Consider the following 17,899-nt stretch of genomic DNA (forward strand, 5'->3'; position numbering starts at 1 on the left):
TGATATAATGGGATGTGACTTGTCTGATGACCATGTAGCGGATGATGTTAGAAGAAAGTTTGACTCTTGACTTTTAATCGATTTCGAAATTTGATAATCAAAATTATAAATTCATAGAGCCAATAATCGATTATTGTGCCCAGCCCTACTCGTGTGATTTCATAAACGTGCCATGCTATATGTATGATTGAAATTGGCTTCATTGATTGAATGAACATATTAGCAACATATTATTCTTTTCATGACATAAACAAAATAGGTTCTGTTGTCTTTAAATTTGAAGTAATTTGTGTAATGAATTGGTTTACAGGAAAAAGTATTTGAGTCTGATATAGAAATTTCTATTGAAAAGTAAGAGGTCATCTCAAACTACAAACACTGTATCACATGAACTTATATATATATATATATATATATATATTTATTGTTTGTTACAAAAAACATCAATGTCAAGAATGATTTGAATGGAAGCTTTATTAGCATGTAACTTTGTTTTAAAATTTATGACAACTTGCATGGAAATTGGACTAATGTTCCTTAAAAGACAATATATTTATTCTGAGAGTTGACTTCTGAGAGTGGGATTGTAGTGTTGTATAGTAACACATATAAGTTTAAAAGATGTATTGTTGAAGTCTTGAGACAGCCATGAAACATTTTGAAATATGTTCGTTAGTTACTGTTGGTTACCTTTTTTACCATTTTTGTTTGTTCTAATGACTCCTATAATTCTGAAAATTTGTTATTGTTAATTAATTGTAATGTAATTTGTTTTGGCCATCCAAGCACTCTAGAAGGCATGGACCATATCCTCCACCACTAGATTTCAGTCAATTATATGAACCAAATAAAGAAAAAATTAACAACTGTTTTCCTACAAAACAATCGACCAATTATCGACCAAATTGAATGCTTTATCCAGGTAAGTTTATTTGAGTGGATCCAGGAGGAGGAATTGTAAGTCTTGTGCTGGAAAATATGACAGTAACAAATCGAAATAAATTCTGGCACTTTATATTTCATAGTTGCCATCTCCTGAAAGAAGATCTTTGTCTATATTGCATTCTATTTTTATATACCCACACTGACCAGATTCATGGTCAAGGAGCATGAAAGATGACATAGTTTTTGATTGAATGTCATAAATATTGGTTTAAAGGGGTTGTATGGGTTAACATAAAGAAATATCTAAGATTCTAGTAGATGGGTTGTGTCAACATAAATAATAATTTTCAGGTAGGAAGTTTGTGATCCACATCTGATCATTGATACCTATATATCAAAATACATGAGAGGAAGACTACTGATCATTACAGATGAATCACCAGAAGTTGAAGATGCATTCTCTGAAGTAGGTCGCGGCAGTAATTGGGATGTGACTTTAATTGGGGAGGAAGTTTCTGGGCAGTTTCTTTTGCCAATTTAGTGAACGTTTTGTGAAAGATGGATTCATGGTTTCTGAGGACGATTTAGGAAAAGAACCGTATCTCAAATACCAGAAAGCAAATGCATTTGAAAGTGCAGGTTTAATGGTGGGTAAGTACTTATATAATCACATTTTACACACCAAAGTTATACAATTTTAGTATTTAACAGAAATATTTGAAGCACACTATCAAGAAAACAGATCATTTATCAGCAGATAATGTCAACAGCTGATACTGAGAAGGCATGCCAATTATAATAAGTCCAATTGATGTTCAGTTCAGAAAAGGCCCTGAAATGTTGGGTTTGATACAGGTATGGTGTGAACCAAAATAGTTGTTATAACTAGGCAAGTTTGCCATGCCAAAAGTTCCCGAAGGTCAATATCAGTCTCCAACTCTTTTTTTTGTATTTGAAGATTAAGGTATAAAGAGACAGTTCCATAATATGTTCATGTGCATGTCGACAAAAATGTAGGAAAACTGTCATAGTGGGTTGAGATGTACGTGGATGAACAAAATTTAAGGGTTCTGATGATTGTGACATTGAGCTGTATGCAGCTTAACAATGTTGTGTATGGTGTCATATTGTACATACATTAAGCTTTGTTAAACACTACATTAATCTAAAACTCATATGTCACTTTGTGACTTCCATAACTTATTTATCTCAATAGATCACGACTAGGGGCATGTAAAAATATTTCATTATAAAACCTCGATATAACCTATATTTTCAAGTATATCATTTATCTATTTACAGCTTTCAGCAAAAAAAAAAAGAAGTGCTGTATTTGTTTAATACAAGTTACCAAAAAAAAACATATCCAAAATTGGTAAAACTCCTTAAACTAAATTTTTCAGACGAGGGCTCCAATCAAAGATTAGGAGAATAGATTGTATATAGATTTTTCTTGGACTACTTGAAAGAAGTGGCAGGTAATCGTTTTACTGTTTTTATATATTCGCATCATCCCGTCCATCTGTCCACAATTTCTCATAAACACTCTAGAAGGCACAATTCTTTTAACGAAACGTGGTGAAGTTGTTTATTAGCACTAAAAAATGAGCTCTACTTAAGTTCAGAAAAAAACAAAATATATTTAAAGTTGGGTTCCCTTATTTTCATTTATTCATATATATACCATTATTGGACCACTAATACTTTTATAAATAGAAAGTAGGAAAGTCCTTATTTCACTCGTAATTAGGCTAATTACGACGAGAATTTCCTCGTTAGGTTACAATCAAAAGACCCAATTTTAATATAGGTTATTGCCCTTGATCTTTAGCTCATTAACATTCTAAAAAGACAATTTTTGATGGAACTTGTTGAAATTGTTAATTATCACCCAAAATATCCCCTATGAATAATCAGAAAAGTAAAGAAATATTCGTTCTTTGAAACGCATATTTTTTGCTCTTGGAGGTACAATTCTTGATAGATTTTGACGAAGCTTCTTCGAAATGGGTTACTATCTTGGTAGTGTATAATCCGAAGATCGAAGATCGCAGACTTGTATAACCGGGAGATCGCAGACCCCAACTAGAATCCTCTAACCCCCATACTAGAATCCTCTGACTCCCTATACTATATTCGGCAGACACAACTATAATCCGCAAACGCCCTATACTAGAATCCGCAGACCCAACTGGAATCTGCAGACCCCCTATACTAGAATCCGGAGACCCCCTATACTAGAATCCGCACACTACTACCTGATTTTGGTGTCAAATGAAAGAAGATAAAAAAAAACACGAGGAAGCCGTTTTTCGATTCTCGATTTTGCTTTTTTGCAACTTCCGGTTGAATTTTTACAAAGTTTAAAGGGTTTATCTCGTGATCTTGACCTTTGATGACCTTGACCTTTATAAGGTCAAAGGTCAGTGACCTTAGCTATTAGTTAATACTTTAAAGCAAAATTGAAATTCGTGAAATTTTTAAATTTGAGGTTTTTTTTACAATATTCCTGTCTCTTTGAGCTTGGTGTGTATATATCTTATGACCTATTTGATGTAGAACATTGAAACACAACAAGACAATTTGAATATGAATTAACCTATGACAAAAAACTTGAGGTGGGCGTGGCACATCCGGGTTGAATTACTAATTGCTTACATTTTGGGGAAGGGGCATAACTCGCATAGGATACATTTGTTCAAAAAGGAACTTTGCACACAATTACCTCATTATTTTGGGCAGTTTGCGTTAATAGGTCAATTGTTTCAGCTTTATAGTTCAAAAAAAGGAACGGGTTTTGAAATTTCTATATTTTCAATTTTCGATTTTGACCTTTATTGACATTTGTTGACCTACATCTTTTGACCTGTATGATGTAGAAGGTTTAAATTTGGAACATAACATTTAAAATATCAATTAACTTATGCCAAAGAAATGAGGTGGGAGTGGCACATCCGGGTCAAATTACTCATTATTGACATTTTTGGCAAGGGGCATAACTCACAAATTATACATTTGTTCAAAATGCATACAATTACTTCATCTGTTGAGCCACGTTGTCACAGAAGTTCGATTGTTTCGGCTTTATAGTTCAAAAAAAGGAACAGGTTTTGAAAATTCCAAATTTTCAATTTTTGACCTCGAACTTTTTGTGCCTGACTTTTGTACGATCAAACGTCATTCACATTGGCTATCTACTTATACTTTTATATTTGCTGTACTATCTCAACTTCCGGTTTTATAGCCGTATATATTTTAAAATTTTGATGACTTGTATCTCGTAACCTTGACTTTTGTTGACAATCTCCTTTTCAATGTCAAATGTCATTGACCTTGGCTATCTTCTGATACTTTCATTTGTGAGGTGTGTCTACTTCCGTTATAACAATCTTCCAAAGAATCGAAACTTCTCAACTTTAGACTGTTCTTGCGCGTGATGTAATTATCGTAGAAGGTTGATATTTTCAGAGTCTTTTGCAACTTGCTACATTTGCAAAGTCTCACTCTGTGCCACGTGTGGCTCTAGTTTATTTTTTTTTTCAAGCCCCGTGTCTGGTCCAAAAAAGGGATAACTGCTCATTGTAACATAAATTGCATAAATAAAATATAAAATAAAAATAATTTGCTGTAAAATGTGTATTTGAGGTCTATTATCAGCAATTTGATTTTGTCCCATATTCGGATAGTACTTAATTTTTTGAAGCTTAGAAAATATATACGCATTCTGTTTAATTTAGATATATATTTTTCAGCACATCGACGAGGAAGTTTAACACTTCAGAGCATTTTGAAATTTGTTACTGGATCTGTGTAAATACCTGTATTAGGGTATAACTGCAACCCAACCAACAGTTTCCAGGAAAACAACGCCATACCTACGAGTAGCACTTGTCTGTGCAAACTTTAACTTCCTAACTTCCAATATGTAGAACTGATTTGATTTATTACTTGCAAAGGCTTGTGAATGCCACAGTTTCTGTCAGTTATATAAGAATGTTATTTTTAAAAATATATTTACAAAATCTTACATTAGAACTAAAGAATTAGCCAAAAAGTTAGGTTAGGAAATGTTCGCGATATTCTGATCTATAGTTATAGGGTCATAAGAATGCATACCCTTGCCACCCTAGGGTCATAAGAATGCACACCCTTAACACCCTAGGGTCATAAGACCACATAGCCTTACAACTCTAGGGTCATAAGACAACATATTGTTATACTCTCTCTCTGTACTGTGCCATGTTTCTTGCAATACCCTCTCTCTACTATCTCATGTTCCTTGCTAGACCTTCTCTCTACTATCTCATGTTGCTATACATTCTCTCCACTAATTATCGTCTTCCTTGCTGTACATTCTCTCTACTATCCCATTTTTCTTGTAATACCATCTCTCCACTATGGCATGTCACTTGTAATCCACTCTTTCTACTATCTCATGTTCCTTGCTACACCTTCTATCTACTATCTCATGTTACTTGCTATACATTCTCTCCACTAATTATCGTGTTCCTTGCTGTACATGCTCTTCACTATATCATGTTCCTTGCTATCCCCTCTTTCTACTATCTCATGTTCCCTCTCTCTACTGTCACATGTTCCTTGCGATTCCCTCTCTCTACTGTCACATGTTCCTATACATACTCTCCACTATATCATGATCCTTGCTATACCTTCTCTTTACTATCTCGTGTTCCTTGCAATACCCCTCTCTCTACTATCTCGTGTTACTTGTAATACCCCCTTTCTACTATCTCATGTTCCTTGTAGTCCCCTTCCCCTACTCTCTCACGTTCCTTGCTATACTCTCCCCGTACTATCTCAGGTTCCTTGCTATACCCTCCCCCTACTCTCTCACGTTCCTAACTATACCCTCCCCCTACTCTCTCACCTCCTTGTTTGTTAAACCCACAATTTCATACCATTTCGTTTCTTATTTGAGGAAGAAGATAAAACTGAAATTTAATGATTTGGTAAGTTTATATATTGAATCCAATCAGTATAAGAGAAAATATGATTTTTATACAAAATTCAACCAAACCCTATATTACAGCAGAAAATAAGCCAGTGGTGGTTGGGGAGATAAACACACTGCATCAGTCATTGATTTGGTAGGACTGTATAACCAAAATGACTGATAATACATTCACATAATGGGCCTTTTTCTTAAAAATTCTATACATCTGATAAATAGTACTTAACTTAAATATTCTAGTTTAATTTTAATATGTTTTTAAGAGTAAGGAGCCAACTCTAAAACAAGGAGGATCATTTGTCCTACTATCTGAATTAACAATTTTTAATTGGCACAGCCATAACATGCTGAATGTGTCTTCACATTCAATATGGGCTATATTCTTGAAAACAGAACTCATGAAAATATTACAATTCTATTCATATGAATGTTCAATCAACATTATTCATTTCAAATTTTAACCAATCACACTACATTTTTTTCCAAAAGCCCCATTCAAGAATAATGCCTCATTTTTTTAACTCAAATATTTCAATGACAAAGTTGATATTTTTGGGGGTGAAATTTTTCAGAGGTTCTACATTTTTTTCCAAAAGCCTCATTCAAGAATAATGCCTCATTTTTTAAACTCAAATATATTTCAATGACAAAGTTGATATTTTTGGGGGTGAAATTTTTCAGAGGTTTCATTAAAAAAAATTCAAGAATTTAAGTATAAAAATATGTGCATACAAATTTTAACAGTGTATAATACATATTTATAGCAAATTTATCATCCATTTTGGCATTGTAACTTTTGTTATGAATTCAACATATTCCTTAATTTTCTACCATCAAATATTGAGCAGGATACAAAATTGATGAAGCACAACCAATCCAATTTTCATAATTAAATTATGTTATAACCCTGTGAAATTGGTAAAAAGCTATCAATTTAACACTGCAAGTCACATAACTAGAGTCAGTCAGAGTTATCTGTGTACATTCTTGGATGTAATTATACAGACAAAAAGTTTATACATTTTGTGGAACTTTGCAAGTCTCTAATCCAAATATTGCTAAACCTAACATTGCATCCGATGCATCTACCTCAGAAAATATTTGAATTCTTTTTGATGTCCAAAATGTACATAAATATTATTTACTGAACAAAAATGCCTTTAATTTGTTTTTAAAAAAATTCTACACTTTTTTCATTTTCAAAAAAAATTTGTAATGCAATGAAACAAAGCATAAAGCATATTTGAAAAAAGGTAAAATGAAAATGAATCTGACGTAACTAATACAATTATAAGATTATGGTTAAAGACTTGATGTACAGTGTATTTGAACAATCAGTTATGTAGATTTATTCAGTTAAGATAAAAAAAAAATTCTTTGAGAACATGATTTGGGAAAATGACCTAAGGTCAACCAAATTAAAAAATGAACATAAAAAAAAGGTTATTTATGTGAACACATTTCAAACTGAATAACAATAGAAAAGTTATAAAATCGAGATTATAATAAAAACTCTGCATATATGATAATTGTGGTGCAAATTAAAAATATACAATTTATAAGGCTGAAAATCATGTGACAGACATCTAATTGACTACCTCTTAAATTGTAATAAACTCTTCCACACATGCATTATTTTCCTACAAATTACTATGTTTAGAACAGTTCATTTCCAAATCTAAGGGGGTTTCAGACAGTCAAAATACCTTCAGCCTTACGAAAACTAAGGAATATAAACAAAGGGAATAATACACAAATCTTAGGCTATATTTAATATTTAATTGAGGTCAATATTTCAGATTATAATAAAAATTTTTTTTGCATGTTTGCTATCAGTTTCAATGACCTCTAAATTTAACTGTTGAGTTTTGAGGTGCACTGGACCTGACTGGACAATTTGATACAAAATCATGCCCAAATAATAATATAATCAACAGGTGTTAAGGTGAGAATTTAACTCATACAAAGCATGGGCCTAGATCTGAAGCAAGGACTATTCTTTTACAAGTGCTGGTTAGCTGAGTAATGATATTGGTAGTTTTAACCATGATAAAAACTTCTTTTGGTGGAACTGACTTGTCCTGCGCTATTATAAAGAAAAAGCTGCTTAAGGTCTAATTTTAATGCAGCTTGAGGCTTATGTGCTTATTGGGATGTCTGAACATCATCTAGTTAAAAGTAAGACAAGTAATATATCTAATATCAAGACAGGTGTTTTAAAATGATGTCCCAGGATTGTCATTCTACAACAGTGATCAATAGTCATTGGAAGGAAGATAACTGTGAAAATGAGGTACAAACGTACTAATAACTTGGACATTTTTCAAAAATATACAACAAAACTATATTGTTAACAATTTGAATGTTTGCCATTTCTATAATAATGTTAGTATAGGAAGGTGAACTAATTTCATAAAAACTCAACCAAGGATTCAGTCATGAGTTCACTTCATCTGATTGGTCAGACACTAAATTTGACTTCAAATTTATATTTCATATCCAATCAGATTACTGTATTTTCTAATATCCTGATTTGATCTTGGTTAAGTTTTCATAAAATTGATCCCTAATAAGACATTGATAAGAACTTCATTTTAAAAAGTTGAACTGGCCAATTAAAACTAGTTGTATGTTTTGCAGGGAGGGATCATATTTGATCAAGTTAGTACTGTTCTAAAGTATTCAGAATAATTCATAATACAAACAATCCATTATAAAGGTAAAATATGGACTAATTCTTTATTTCTACAATTGCAGGCTTCTTTTTGGCCTTCAGAAGGTTATACAGTCAAATTCTTCCGATACAATTTGTGTGAGATCATGCGATCAAATATAACAATTCTTTCAAGCAGTTGGTCATAGTTTTTATGACATCACAAATAAACATTTTTAAGGGCAAGAAATTAGGCCAAAAGCATTTGCCAAAATAATAACCCTAATTCTAAGATTCTTGTTAATTTTTCAAGCTGTTAAAAGTCATGCAAATAAAAATATAGAATTATCCGTGGCATCACCTACGATTTGAGGTTAGTATTTATATATATATACATATACATAGAGATATAGGTCTACTGTTCAGGTAGAAAAAATAGGGTAAATATAATATATTATTAGTATACAATTTTCAGGTTGGAGTTAAAGGTATTTTTACAATGTGCTTTATTTCTATTTACAATTTAAGTTTATGTACAATTACATTTAAATATTTTAATATGAAAAATGGTGTCCGTAATTTACAAACTTCCATTTAATTTACATGATATATCTCTATCTCTATATTAAAAACATATTCATAATGTAATTCACAATGTCGTCAACCAAATGAAACATTGCTTCCATGGCAGAAAACTGTATTTCAGCCAGTGAAACAAAAACTTGTTCCGCAAAAAAAAAAAAAATTTGTTAAGGAGCAAGTTAACAAGATCATACAATTTAAGTAAAAGTATTTAAGATAAGTTTGGAAATCATAAGACTTCTAAATACAATGCAAAGTTGAAGAAACAAACAAAAAAATAATCATCACTATCAACCAATCAGAGTTCTTTTTATATTTTGAAGATTGTCACAAAGTTTTGAAGTTTCAGAATAGCATGCACATTGACTGCACTGATATTTTTAAGAGTATTCAGTATTGAATATCAAACACTATTTATGTCTGCCCTTGAAGATTAATTACTTCAGCAATATTATGTTTGATGAACGACATGTGAATTACTTGTAACATATAAATGATAAATTGAACAACTGTGATAACGTCTATGTGTTCAAACAACATAACAAACAATTAGTGAGGAATAGCACTGCAACAGGCCTGAAAACTGTCAAAATCTAATTTGTTATTTAACTCATGTAGCAAGACCTCTATCAAGGTGTGGTGATCAGAGCAGGATTATCAATATAGTACAAAATTAAGGTAAATGAGGAATAGGTCCTGTTACTGTCAGTTAATTCCATTTTCTACTGCATACAATCACTGAACAAGGTGACTTTATTTCCATATTTGGCTACAGTTCTACACATCATGTAAATTGAAACCATTACTTTTTGTTGACAGTTTCCATGGTAACATTCCTGCTTAATACAGTGTCATACATCACTAATAGTAACATGATTTTCTAAGCCGATGCTGATGTGCATAGTTGTAAATATGACAGATTACTAAGGTAACCAATGAAAAATAAACTTGAAGCAATATAAAATTTGTACTAACCAACATCGGGGATGATATTTCACAAATTTAAGCATTTGAAAACGATATGAGGCGTGTAGAAAATGTGAAAAAGAATCCTTTATCTAATACAAAGGTACAAATATATGAAAAAGTTGTTATTAGGATTTTTTCGGCAAGATAGTAATAAGGTACTTGTGAAGGGATGATTTCTTTCTTGTTCTCCATAGAAATTCAGATTAAACATTAGGCTTTCAAAAATATGAAGAACAGATAGTTTATTTTGAGTATTCAGCAATTAAACCCAAACTAAACAATGAAACATTTTTTTTTAACTCCAAATAACACTTAGTTTCGAAAATAATTTAGGTAATGGTTTGATAAAAGTATAATGGGAATATTTCCCCTTTGCTTAAAATGACATCTTCCAGTTCACATTCTGTGCATGTGTAGGAGTGTCCACAAAGGCCAAAAGGATGTAAGAGTTATGATCTTTGAATCAGGCATCTCACAGAGCTAACAAAGCTAAAGTTTTTAAAAATTTAAGTCTAAACTAGCACTTTAGGATAATAGAAAAGGAACACTATGGCTTAAGCATGCATATTGTACCTCTTTATATGCACCTATAACAAAAGCCTATTAGGATAAAAGAACCCTGAATGTAAACAAAGTAAATAAATGTAAGTCTTAAGATATTTAGTATAACAATCAAAATGTGTTTTGAGGGAAACCTTAACTGTGTCAATTGAAACCAACACAAGACAAACAGCTCAGGTGAAAACCATGAATGACATAAAAACAAAACTGAGATAGAATCAATTGTTGAGCGAGGATATTAATGCACATACAGACCTAAAATTCAAGACATTAACACAAACAGTCCAATAATAAAAAAATGAATAGAATAAAAAAGGAACTGAAATAATACAAGTCAGACTGCTTGTTACACAGATGTGCACATTCCTTGCCTAACAATAACTAAAGACAAAACAAAAATTAATTCTTAACAAAAACAATGATTGCATGATAATAGGATGATAATTTTTTTTTTCATAATCTTATTTAACAAAAACTTTTTTTTGGCCAGATAACTATCCATACTGATATTCAACATATTTTAAGATATCATTTCCTAATTCCAAATTTTGCACGGGTAATATAGGGCCTACCTCAGAATAAATAAATATGCCATACTAGGTTAAGGTATACATTTTGGAAATCAAATCTATTAAAGTTCCTAAGAGCAAGGTCAGAGTTCTCAAAATAGACATAATTAATCATTGCAAAATATATAAAAGAAATCATAACAAAACAATAATATAAAATATTCAATCATAAATCATAAACAAAAAACATTTTCTTGCTATCAGAACAGGTTGCACTTGACTATTCGTAGAATTCATAATTTCATAAAGTTTTCTTAAATCTGCCCATAATAATTCATTGAAAATGATGATCTTCAAATATTTGTCTTACTTTCACAATCTACAATTGTTCCATTTCATTCTGTCTCATTTCCAGTAAGGTCAAGGGAGGTAAGTTTAATTCTAACAGGAAGTAGTCTCTATTAGTCTTCCATTCCAGTCCTTTATTTCACAGCAAGACAAAAATAATTTTGCTTCAACGAACTCAATTACTCCTGATTAGAAGGGTAAAAATTTTTCCATGTGAAAGATCAACCTTTCTGCCATTTTTATAAAATCCTTCCCATTATTTATATATATATATATGATGAACACACGTTGTCAACAAATGTAAACAAAAAGGGAAGGTAGTTGACAAATAATATCTAAATGGTGCTGAAATGGACAGTGAATATGTTATCCCCCCTTTCTAGCTTACTCTTCTTTCAAGAAGTCCTCATTGTTCTGCTATGAAGGGGGTGTGGTCGAAGGACTATCCATAGTTTGTTTAAGCACTGAATATACACTATCCACTCGTGCAAGTCCCTCGAAAAACGGTATTAAGTCCAAAAGTTCTGAATCTGACATGTCATCGAACCAAGATGCTACTGGTACCTACAAAAATAGTAAGACTGATTTAACAAAAAAATCAGTGTAATGACATGAAACGAATCAATATACCATCAATTTACAATTGAATTATAATAACATAAACATTTATTGTTAATTGTGGAGTAAGCAAATGTATCAATTTATTATTGCATTGTAAATAAAAGATACTATTTCAATGTCAGCCCCTTCTACCTGCATATAATGGAAATAATAAAACACAGGTTTAAAAAATCAGAAGGTATATCAATCTATGCCAGACATCTAGGTTAAGTGAATGATCATCTCATTTTGTAGGCCTTAGAAACTAGGCATATCCACAAATAAAGCCAGTATTACGATTAAAACTGAGCAAGTGAAAAGAAGAAGTAAAGATGCAGATAATGTACTCACAGCGTTGTCTGGATGGAAGATGTAAGATGCCGGGGAATTATCTACAATAACCACTTGATTTAAATTTCTACCTAACCGACTTAAATCCTGTAATAATAACCACATAATATATATCAATTAGAATCAATATCAAACATTAAATATATAAACAATTTTAGCATGATCTCAACCAGTGTTATGCCCAAGATAACTCAACATAATCATCAATATTTGTTTTAACTAATTCTATTATCAGAAAAAGCCTTCAATATGTCATAGTATGGGCAGATACAACTTATATTTTTTGGTTAAGGACCTAAAGTGAGACATAGGAGAATCTCACTGTTAAAAGATTAAGGAAGTATTGGAGAAAAAGTATGGATAAAATGTTCAGCTGAATATCTCTCATGAAACCTTATTCATTTATCTTTACCAACTTGTCATACATCTATGTCTTTAAATCATAGTTTAGAAAACTATTTTGTCTTTTTCATGACATCTTAGTTATATTCATTTGATAGTTTTATAGATTTCGGTCTTAAAATTTGTTGTTATTTCATGGCAAAAATGTCATTGTTTTTCTGTATTGTGACAGTCATAATGTCAAGTGCACTCTAAGTATAAATAGGCTAGTCTTGCCAACTGTATTATATCACAGTGCAGATAAGTCAAGAGCAAGTAGGTCAGCAGGTTAATGTATATATATATATATGTATGTAGAAAGAGAACAATTTCATATTTGTTATTAATTAAAATATCTTGACAGCTTATGGACATATAAGACCGTACATAATCTGAAACCAGCTGGCTTCATATCTATATTTGTGAAAAAATTTTAAGTGCAAAAGGGAAACTGATAACATCAATTTGCATCATTCCAATTTTCAATCAGACGTCTGTGGTTCCTGCAATTCCATTGAAAGGAATGGAGTTTTACATCCTACTTTTCTGCACCACGTGGGCTAATGAAGATGGGCAGACGCCATGAACAGTGCAATGAGGGAAATTTTGCCAGGACAGCGGCAACAGTCAAGGGATCTTCAAGTGGATAATTTCTATTTTGACATCTTGACTATATTGTTTCACTAGCTCAACATCAGAAATTGATTACTGGCAATGCCAATATGACAATTTGAAGGTTTTTTCAATTTATGTCCCTTTCACCCTCAGGTCGATGTTCAGAAGGCAAAGATAAGGGGACACATGGGAAAAGTAATATAAGAAAAACCAAACAAAGAATAAGGCCTTACCTTAACATAATTACCCCTATGAAAGACACAAGATTCCCTGAAAAGCCGGGCCCCAAAACATCCCCACTTATCAAGTAGGTCAGCTACTGGGTCTGCATACTGAAATTTACAAAATAAAATTAAAAATCTTCCTCCTAGTCTAAAATTAAACCATATATATAAAATAATACCCAGAACATGGAAGAAGCTAAAATCTGTATAATTTATGATAATGTAAGCAAATTGTCGGAATTTAACATGGGATCACATGGCTTAATAATGGGACACTCATCTCATTTATTCCAATCAATATTATGAAGTCAAATTTTGATCTGTAAATCCTGTGAAAAGTCATTAAAGATTTTGCTAATGGAGTTGTGTAAACATTAATGTTTCAGATAAAATAAAAGATTTAAATTCTTTCAGCTGCAGCCTGAGCCGTTACTGAATAACATCAGGTTGTAAATGAGAATGATGATATTACTAACCTTAGCTAAACTAGCTGTAAATAATACACACTCAAATAATTCTCCCATCCTCTGTAGAAATTCATCTACATAAGGCCTCTTTAACACATAAACCTACAATCATAATATAGTTTAGTTATTACAGTGATATTAATCAGGGCTTGTTGTTAAAATTCATGAAATACAAATCTTATTATCATTTCATTTATTATGAAGCATTAATTTAAATAATACTTTTAATTTGATGCACTGGTGGAGGTTGAAAGAAACCATTAAAAAAATGTTATACACAATATGCTAGCTGCCATCAAAAATATATCTTACCTGATGTACAGTTCCATCTATTTCTACTGGAACTATAAAATCAGCATTGCTAATTGGCTAAAATTATAAATAATACACTTAGTTTTAAAAACCCTCCTTAAGTAACCATCTTTAGATAGACGGGGAATGCTTATTCTTATTAAATATCTGATACTACATTGCAAATAAATTTCAACTCTGCATCTTTAAAACATACCAGGTCATTAGCACCAGTTATTAAATTACAGCAAAGACTTTTTGAAAACAGAGAATAGTTTTCTCCATTCTGACATATAAATATTTTTTTGTTATTTTCATTAAATGAGTATGAGCTTAATGTTTGTCAAGCCTTACCTTAAAAGAACTATGTACAAGAGTTTCATCTAAGTCTATCACCACACATTTTTTATGCATATCTGTGTGGCGGACAGCCGGCAGTAAATATTTTTCACCGATCTGAAATACATCATAGTTATATTTAATTTGAATATTCATTTTCTTTGTAAACCATTTAGCAAGATGAAAGAATTTACCTTCATATGCATGATAATGATAGCAAAACACAATTCAATACCCCAAATTAAACCATAGTAAAAATACTGAAGATAAGATTCATAAGCATGATAATCTAAAAATGTTTTCATAAAAATCTGAAGATAGATGAGGTTTTACTTTAGAAAGTCAGCAAATGGGTTTAAGACGAAGTTTACTAGGCTACTGTCTTTTCCATGTTTGATGAATATTTCATTGAATAAAATACTGTTTAGAATTAAAAAAAAAAAAAACTCCTGATATCAAATAGCAGGAATATCCAAGAAGACGAGATGTAATTATTCATAGCACTACATAATTGTACAAAGAATACTATACTATGTTAAACAGGGAAGTTATAAATTTTCAACATATTCATGACTATGGGCATTCTGGTTTAGGGTGTATTGAAATAAGTGTCAATGAAGGCACTGGCCTAGGTCACAGAGCAATAGCCTTATAACACTAAGCTGTATAGGGTAAATCTTACATAAAGTTATTAGACCACATTAATTACCGTTTCAATGATAACCAACTTAGACTGTTTACAATCAGATTTGTCAAGGCTAAACTAGGTTAATATATGCAGGTTGGACCTCATGAATATTCAAAAGATAAATATTTGACCATAGACTATCAATGAAAGCCTGAGGCTATAAATAGAATGAAAATATAAACACTAGTAGAAGAACTGTCAAGTGGTTGACTGTTATTATTGTGATGTGTTAGAACAAGACTATAGATTTGAAATCATTAAAGTCAAGGACACTATGAAAAATAATGACTGTTAACTGTTAGGGATATGAGGGAATCTGGGTCCTGTTCTTCTTATGATAAGAATTTGTTGTAAGTGTTTTAAAATGAGAAATAACATACTGTCAACAATAAAGATATTAACATTTTTTGAGGAAAAAGACCCTGGAAACAAGAGGCCAATACCAGACTTTGTACTTAAAGATAGCTTGCCAGGCAAGGTAACATACGCCCACTAACAGCTGTTAGAAATGATAACAAAATCTGTAGTGGTTTAATATGTGAAACCAATCATCTGATTGTTACCAATTTCAAGCTTGGTCTCATACCAACTTCATCAAAAGATCGTGGACCACAGCCATATACGCCCTTCATGGCATGCGGATGGTAAAAACGAAACATCCATTTTAAGTTCCATCAAAATCGGTTGAAAACTAAGAGAGTATTAGCAAATTCTAAATTTTGGGGCAAGGGCAATAACTCTGCTTCTAACACTCGAAAAAAGCTCAAATTCGAACTTGATCTTCATTTTATGAATATGTATACACATACCGAATTTCATTTGATTCCATCAAAAAATCTAGTTTTTAGAGCGTTTACAAGCAAATGTTGACGGATGGACAGAGTGTTTCAGAGCAATTGATGTTGATAGAAGCACTTACTGCATAGAGGTTAAAGGGCAATAACTCCTCAAAACTGACGTAAGAGGCCTAAACATTGAAAAAGTCTTAAATTAATCAGAAGAAAATAAACTTTCTCAAACCTTTCGATTTAGGTCCAATAAGATCCATTTTAAGTTTCATCAAAATCGGTTGTAAACTAAGAGAGTAATAGCGTATTCAAGATTTTGGGGCAAGGGCAATAACTCTGCTTCTAACATAGCTCAAAATCGAACTTGATCTTCGTTTTATGAATATGTATACTCATACCGAATTTCATTTGATTCCATCAAAAAATCTAGTTTTTAGATCGTTTACAAGCAAATGATGATGGACAGACAGACGGACGGACAGGGGTGCCGACAATATACGAATAAAAAAAAATGGTCTCTATGACGCCTACAAGCCAAATTAGACGCACTGAATTAATTCAAGAGCCATAACTCCAAAACCATTCATCTGATTATTACCAATTTCTAATTTGACCGAGATCTCATCAATATATACATACATACCAAGTTTCATCAAGATCAGATAAAAATTGCAGCATTTATTGTGCATACAAGCCAAATTTGACACGTTTTTACTAAGACAAGTGCAATAACTCTGCAACCATTCATCTGATTATTACTAAGTTCGAACTTGACTGAGATCTCATCAATACATACATGCATACCAAGTTTCAACAAGATCAGATAATCAAAAGAATCTGTAAAGAATTGTCGCCTGTTGATTGAACACGAGTTGCACAATATAGCTAATAAAGTGAAACGTCAAGTCAGACACGATATTTCGGTGAAAAATTATCCGATCATCATGAAAATCGATAGGGATCATCTTCATAATGACATTGACACACAAAATCAAAAGAATCTGTAAAGAATTGTAGCCTGTAGAGTGAGCACGAACCAAATGTGAACGTACGGACAGCCGGACCGACAGGGTGATTACAATATACGCCCATCTTAAGTGTGGGCGTATAAGAATGATTTTAAAATAGAGCCAATACACACCTTAGCATTTCCATTTTCTTCCACTTGAGGCACTTGACAGTTGGTTTGGGCATTGTTATTATTATTATTGTTATTGTTGTTATTGGAACCAAAACAACATAACAATGAATTAAGAAATCTATTTCTTGGTTTCTTCAGTACTGTTGTACTTGAACCTGAAAAGACGACAAATAAAACATATAAATCTTTATTGTTTAACTTACATCAATAATTGACCAAGAAAAACTAATTAAACAAGCTAATAAAACTCAATGTTACATAAGCTAGAAGACAAAATAATGTAATATTACTGAGTAAGCTTATAAAACATAAAAATATACATTAACAATAACTCTTCACTCTGTCTTATAGATCTATCTTTTTACTGTTAAAATCAATACAAAATTACAAACAAACAAAATAACAGGATTTTAAACATTGGGTGTTACAAAAAATAGCTCTTTTTCTATCTTTTTACATCACAATCTTTGATGACCCCGAACATATTAAAAACATTCATCTATTTGACAAATTTTGTGACATTAATCATTGGCAA

General features: G+C 31.7%; 2 protein-coding genes across 2 annotated transcripts; one reads left to right on the forward strand and one right to left on the reverse strand.

The window, feature by feature from the left end:
* Positions 1-5,190: 5,190 nt before the first annotated feature.
* LOTGIDRAFT_136384 (hypothetical protein) lies at positions 5,191-5,619 on the forward strand (the record flags this gene model as incomplete). Its single annotated transcript, XM_009046738.1, has 1 exon — positions 5,191-5,619. One exon carries the CDS (start codon positions 5,191-5,193, stop codon positions 5,617-5,619), a length of 429 nt encoding a protein of 142 aa, XP_009044986.1.
* A 6,277-nt stretch (positions 5,620-11,896) lies between these two features.
* On the reverse strand, positions 11,897-14,903 carry LOTGIDRAFT_136404 (hypothetical protein; the record flags this gene model as incomplete). The annotated part of the gene is made up of 6 exons (XM_009046739.1): positions 11,897-12,043; positions 12,431-12,517; positions 13,660-13,758; positions 14,127-14,219; positions 14,430-14,486; positions 14,763-14,903. The coding sequence occupies 6 exons, from the start codon at positions 14,901-14,903 to the stop codon at positions 11,897-11,899; spliced, it is 624 nt and encodes a 207-aa protein (XP_009044987.1).
* Positions 14,904-17,899: the final 2,996 nt, after the last annotated feature.

Source organism: Lottia gigantea (assembly GCF_000327385.1).
Source record: "Lottia gigantea unplaced genomic scaffold LOTGIsca_106, whole genome shotgun sequence".
Lineage (NCBI taxonomy): Eukaryota > Metazoa > Mollusca > Gastropoda > Lottiidae > Lottia > Lottia gigantea.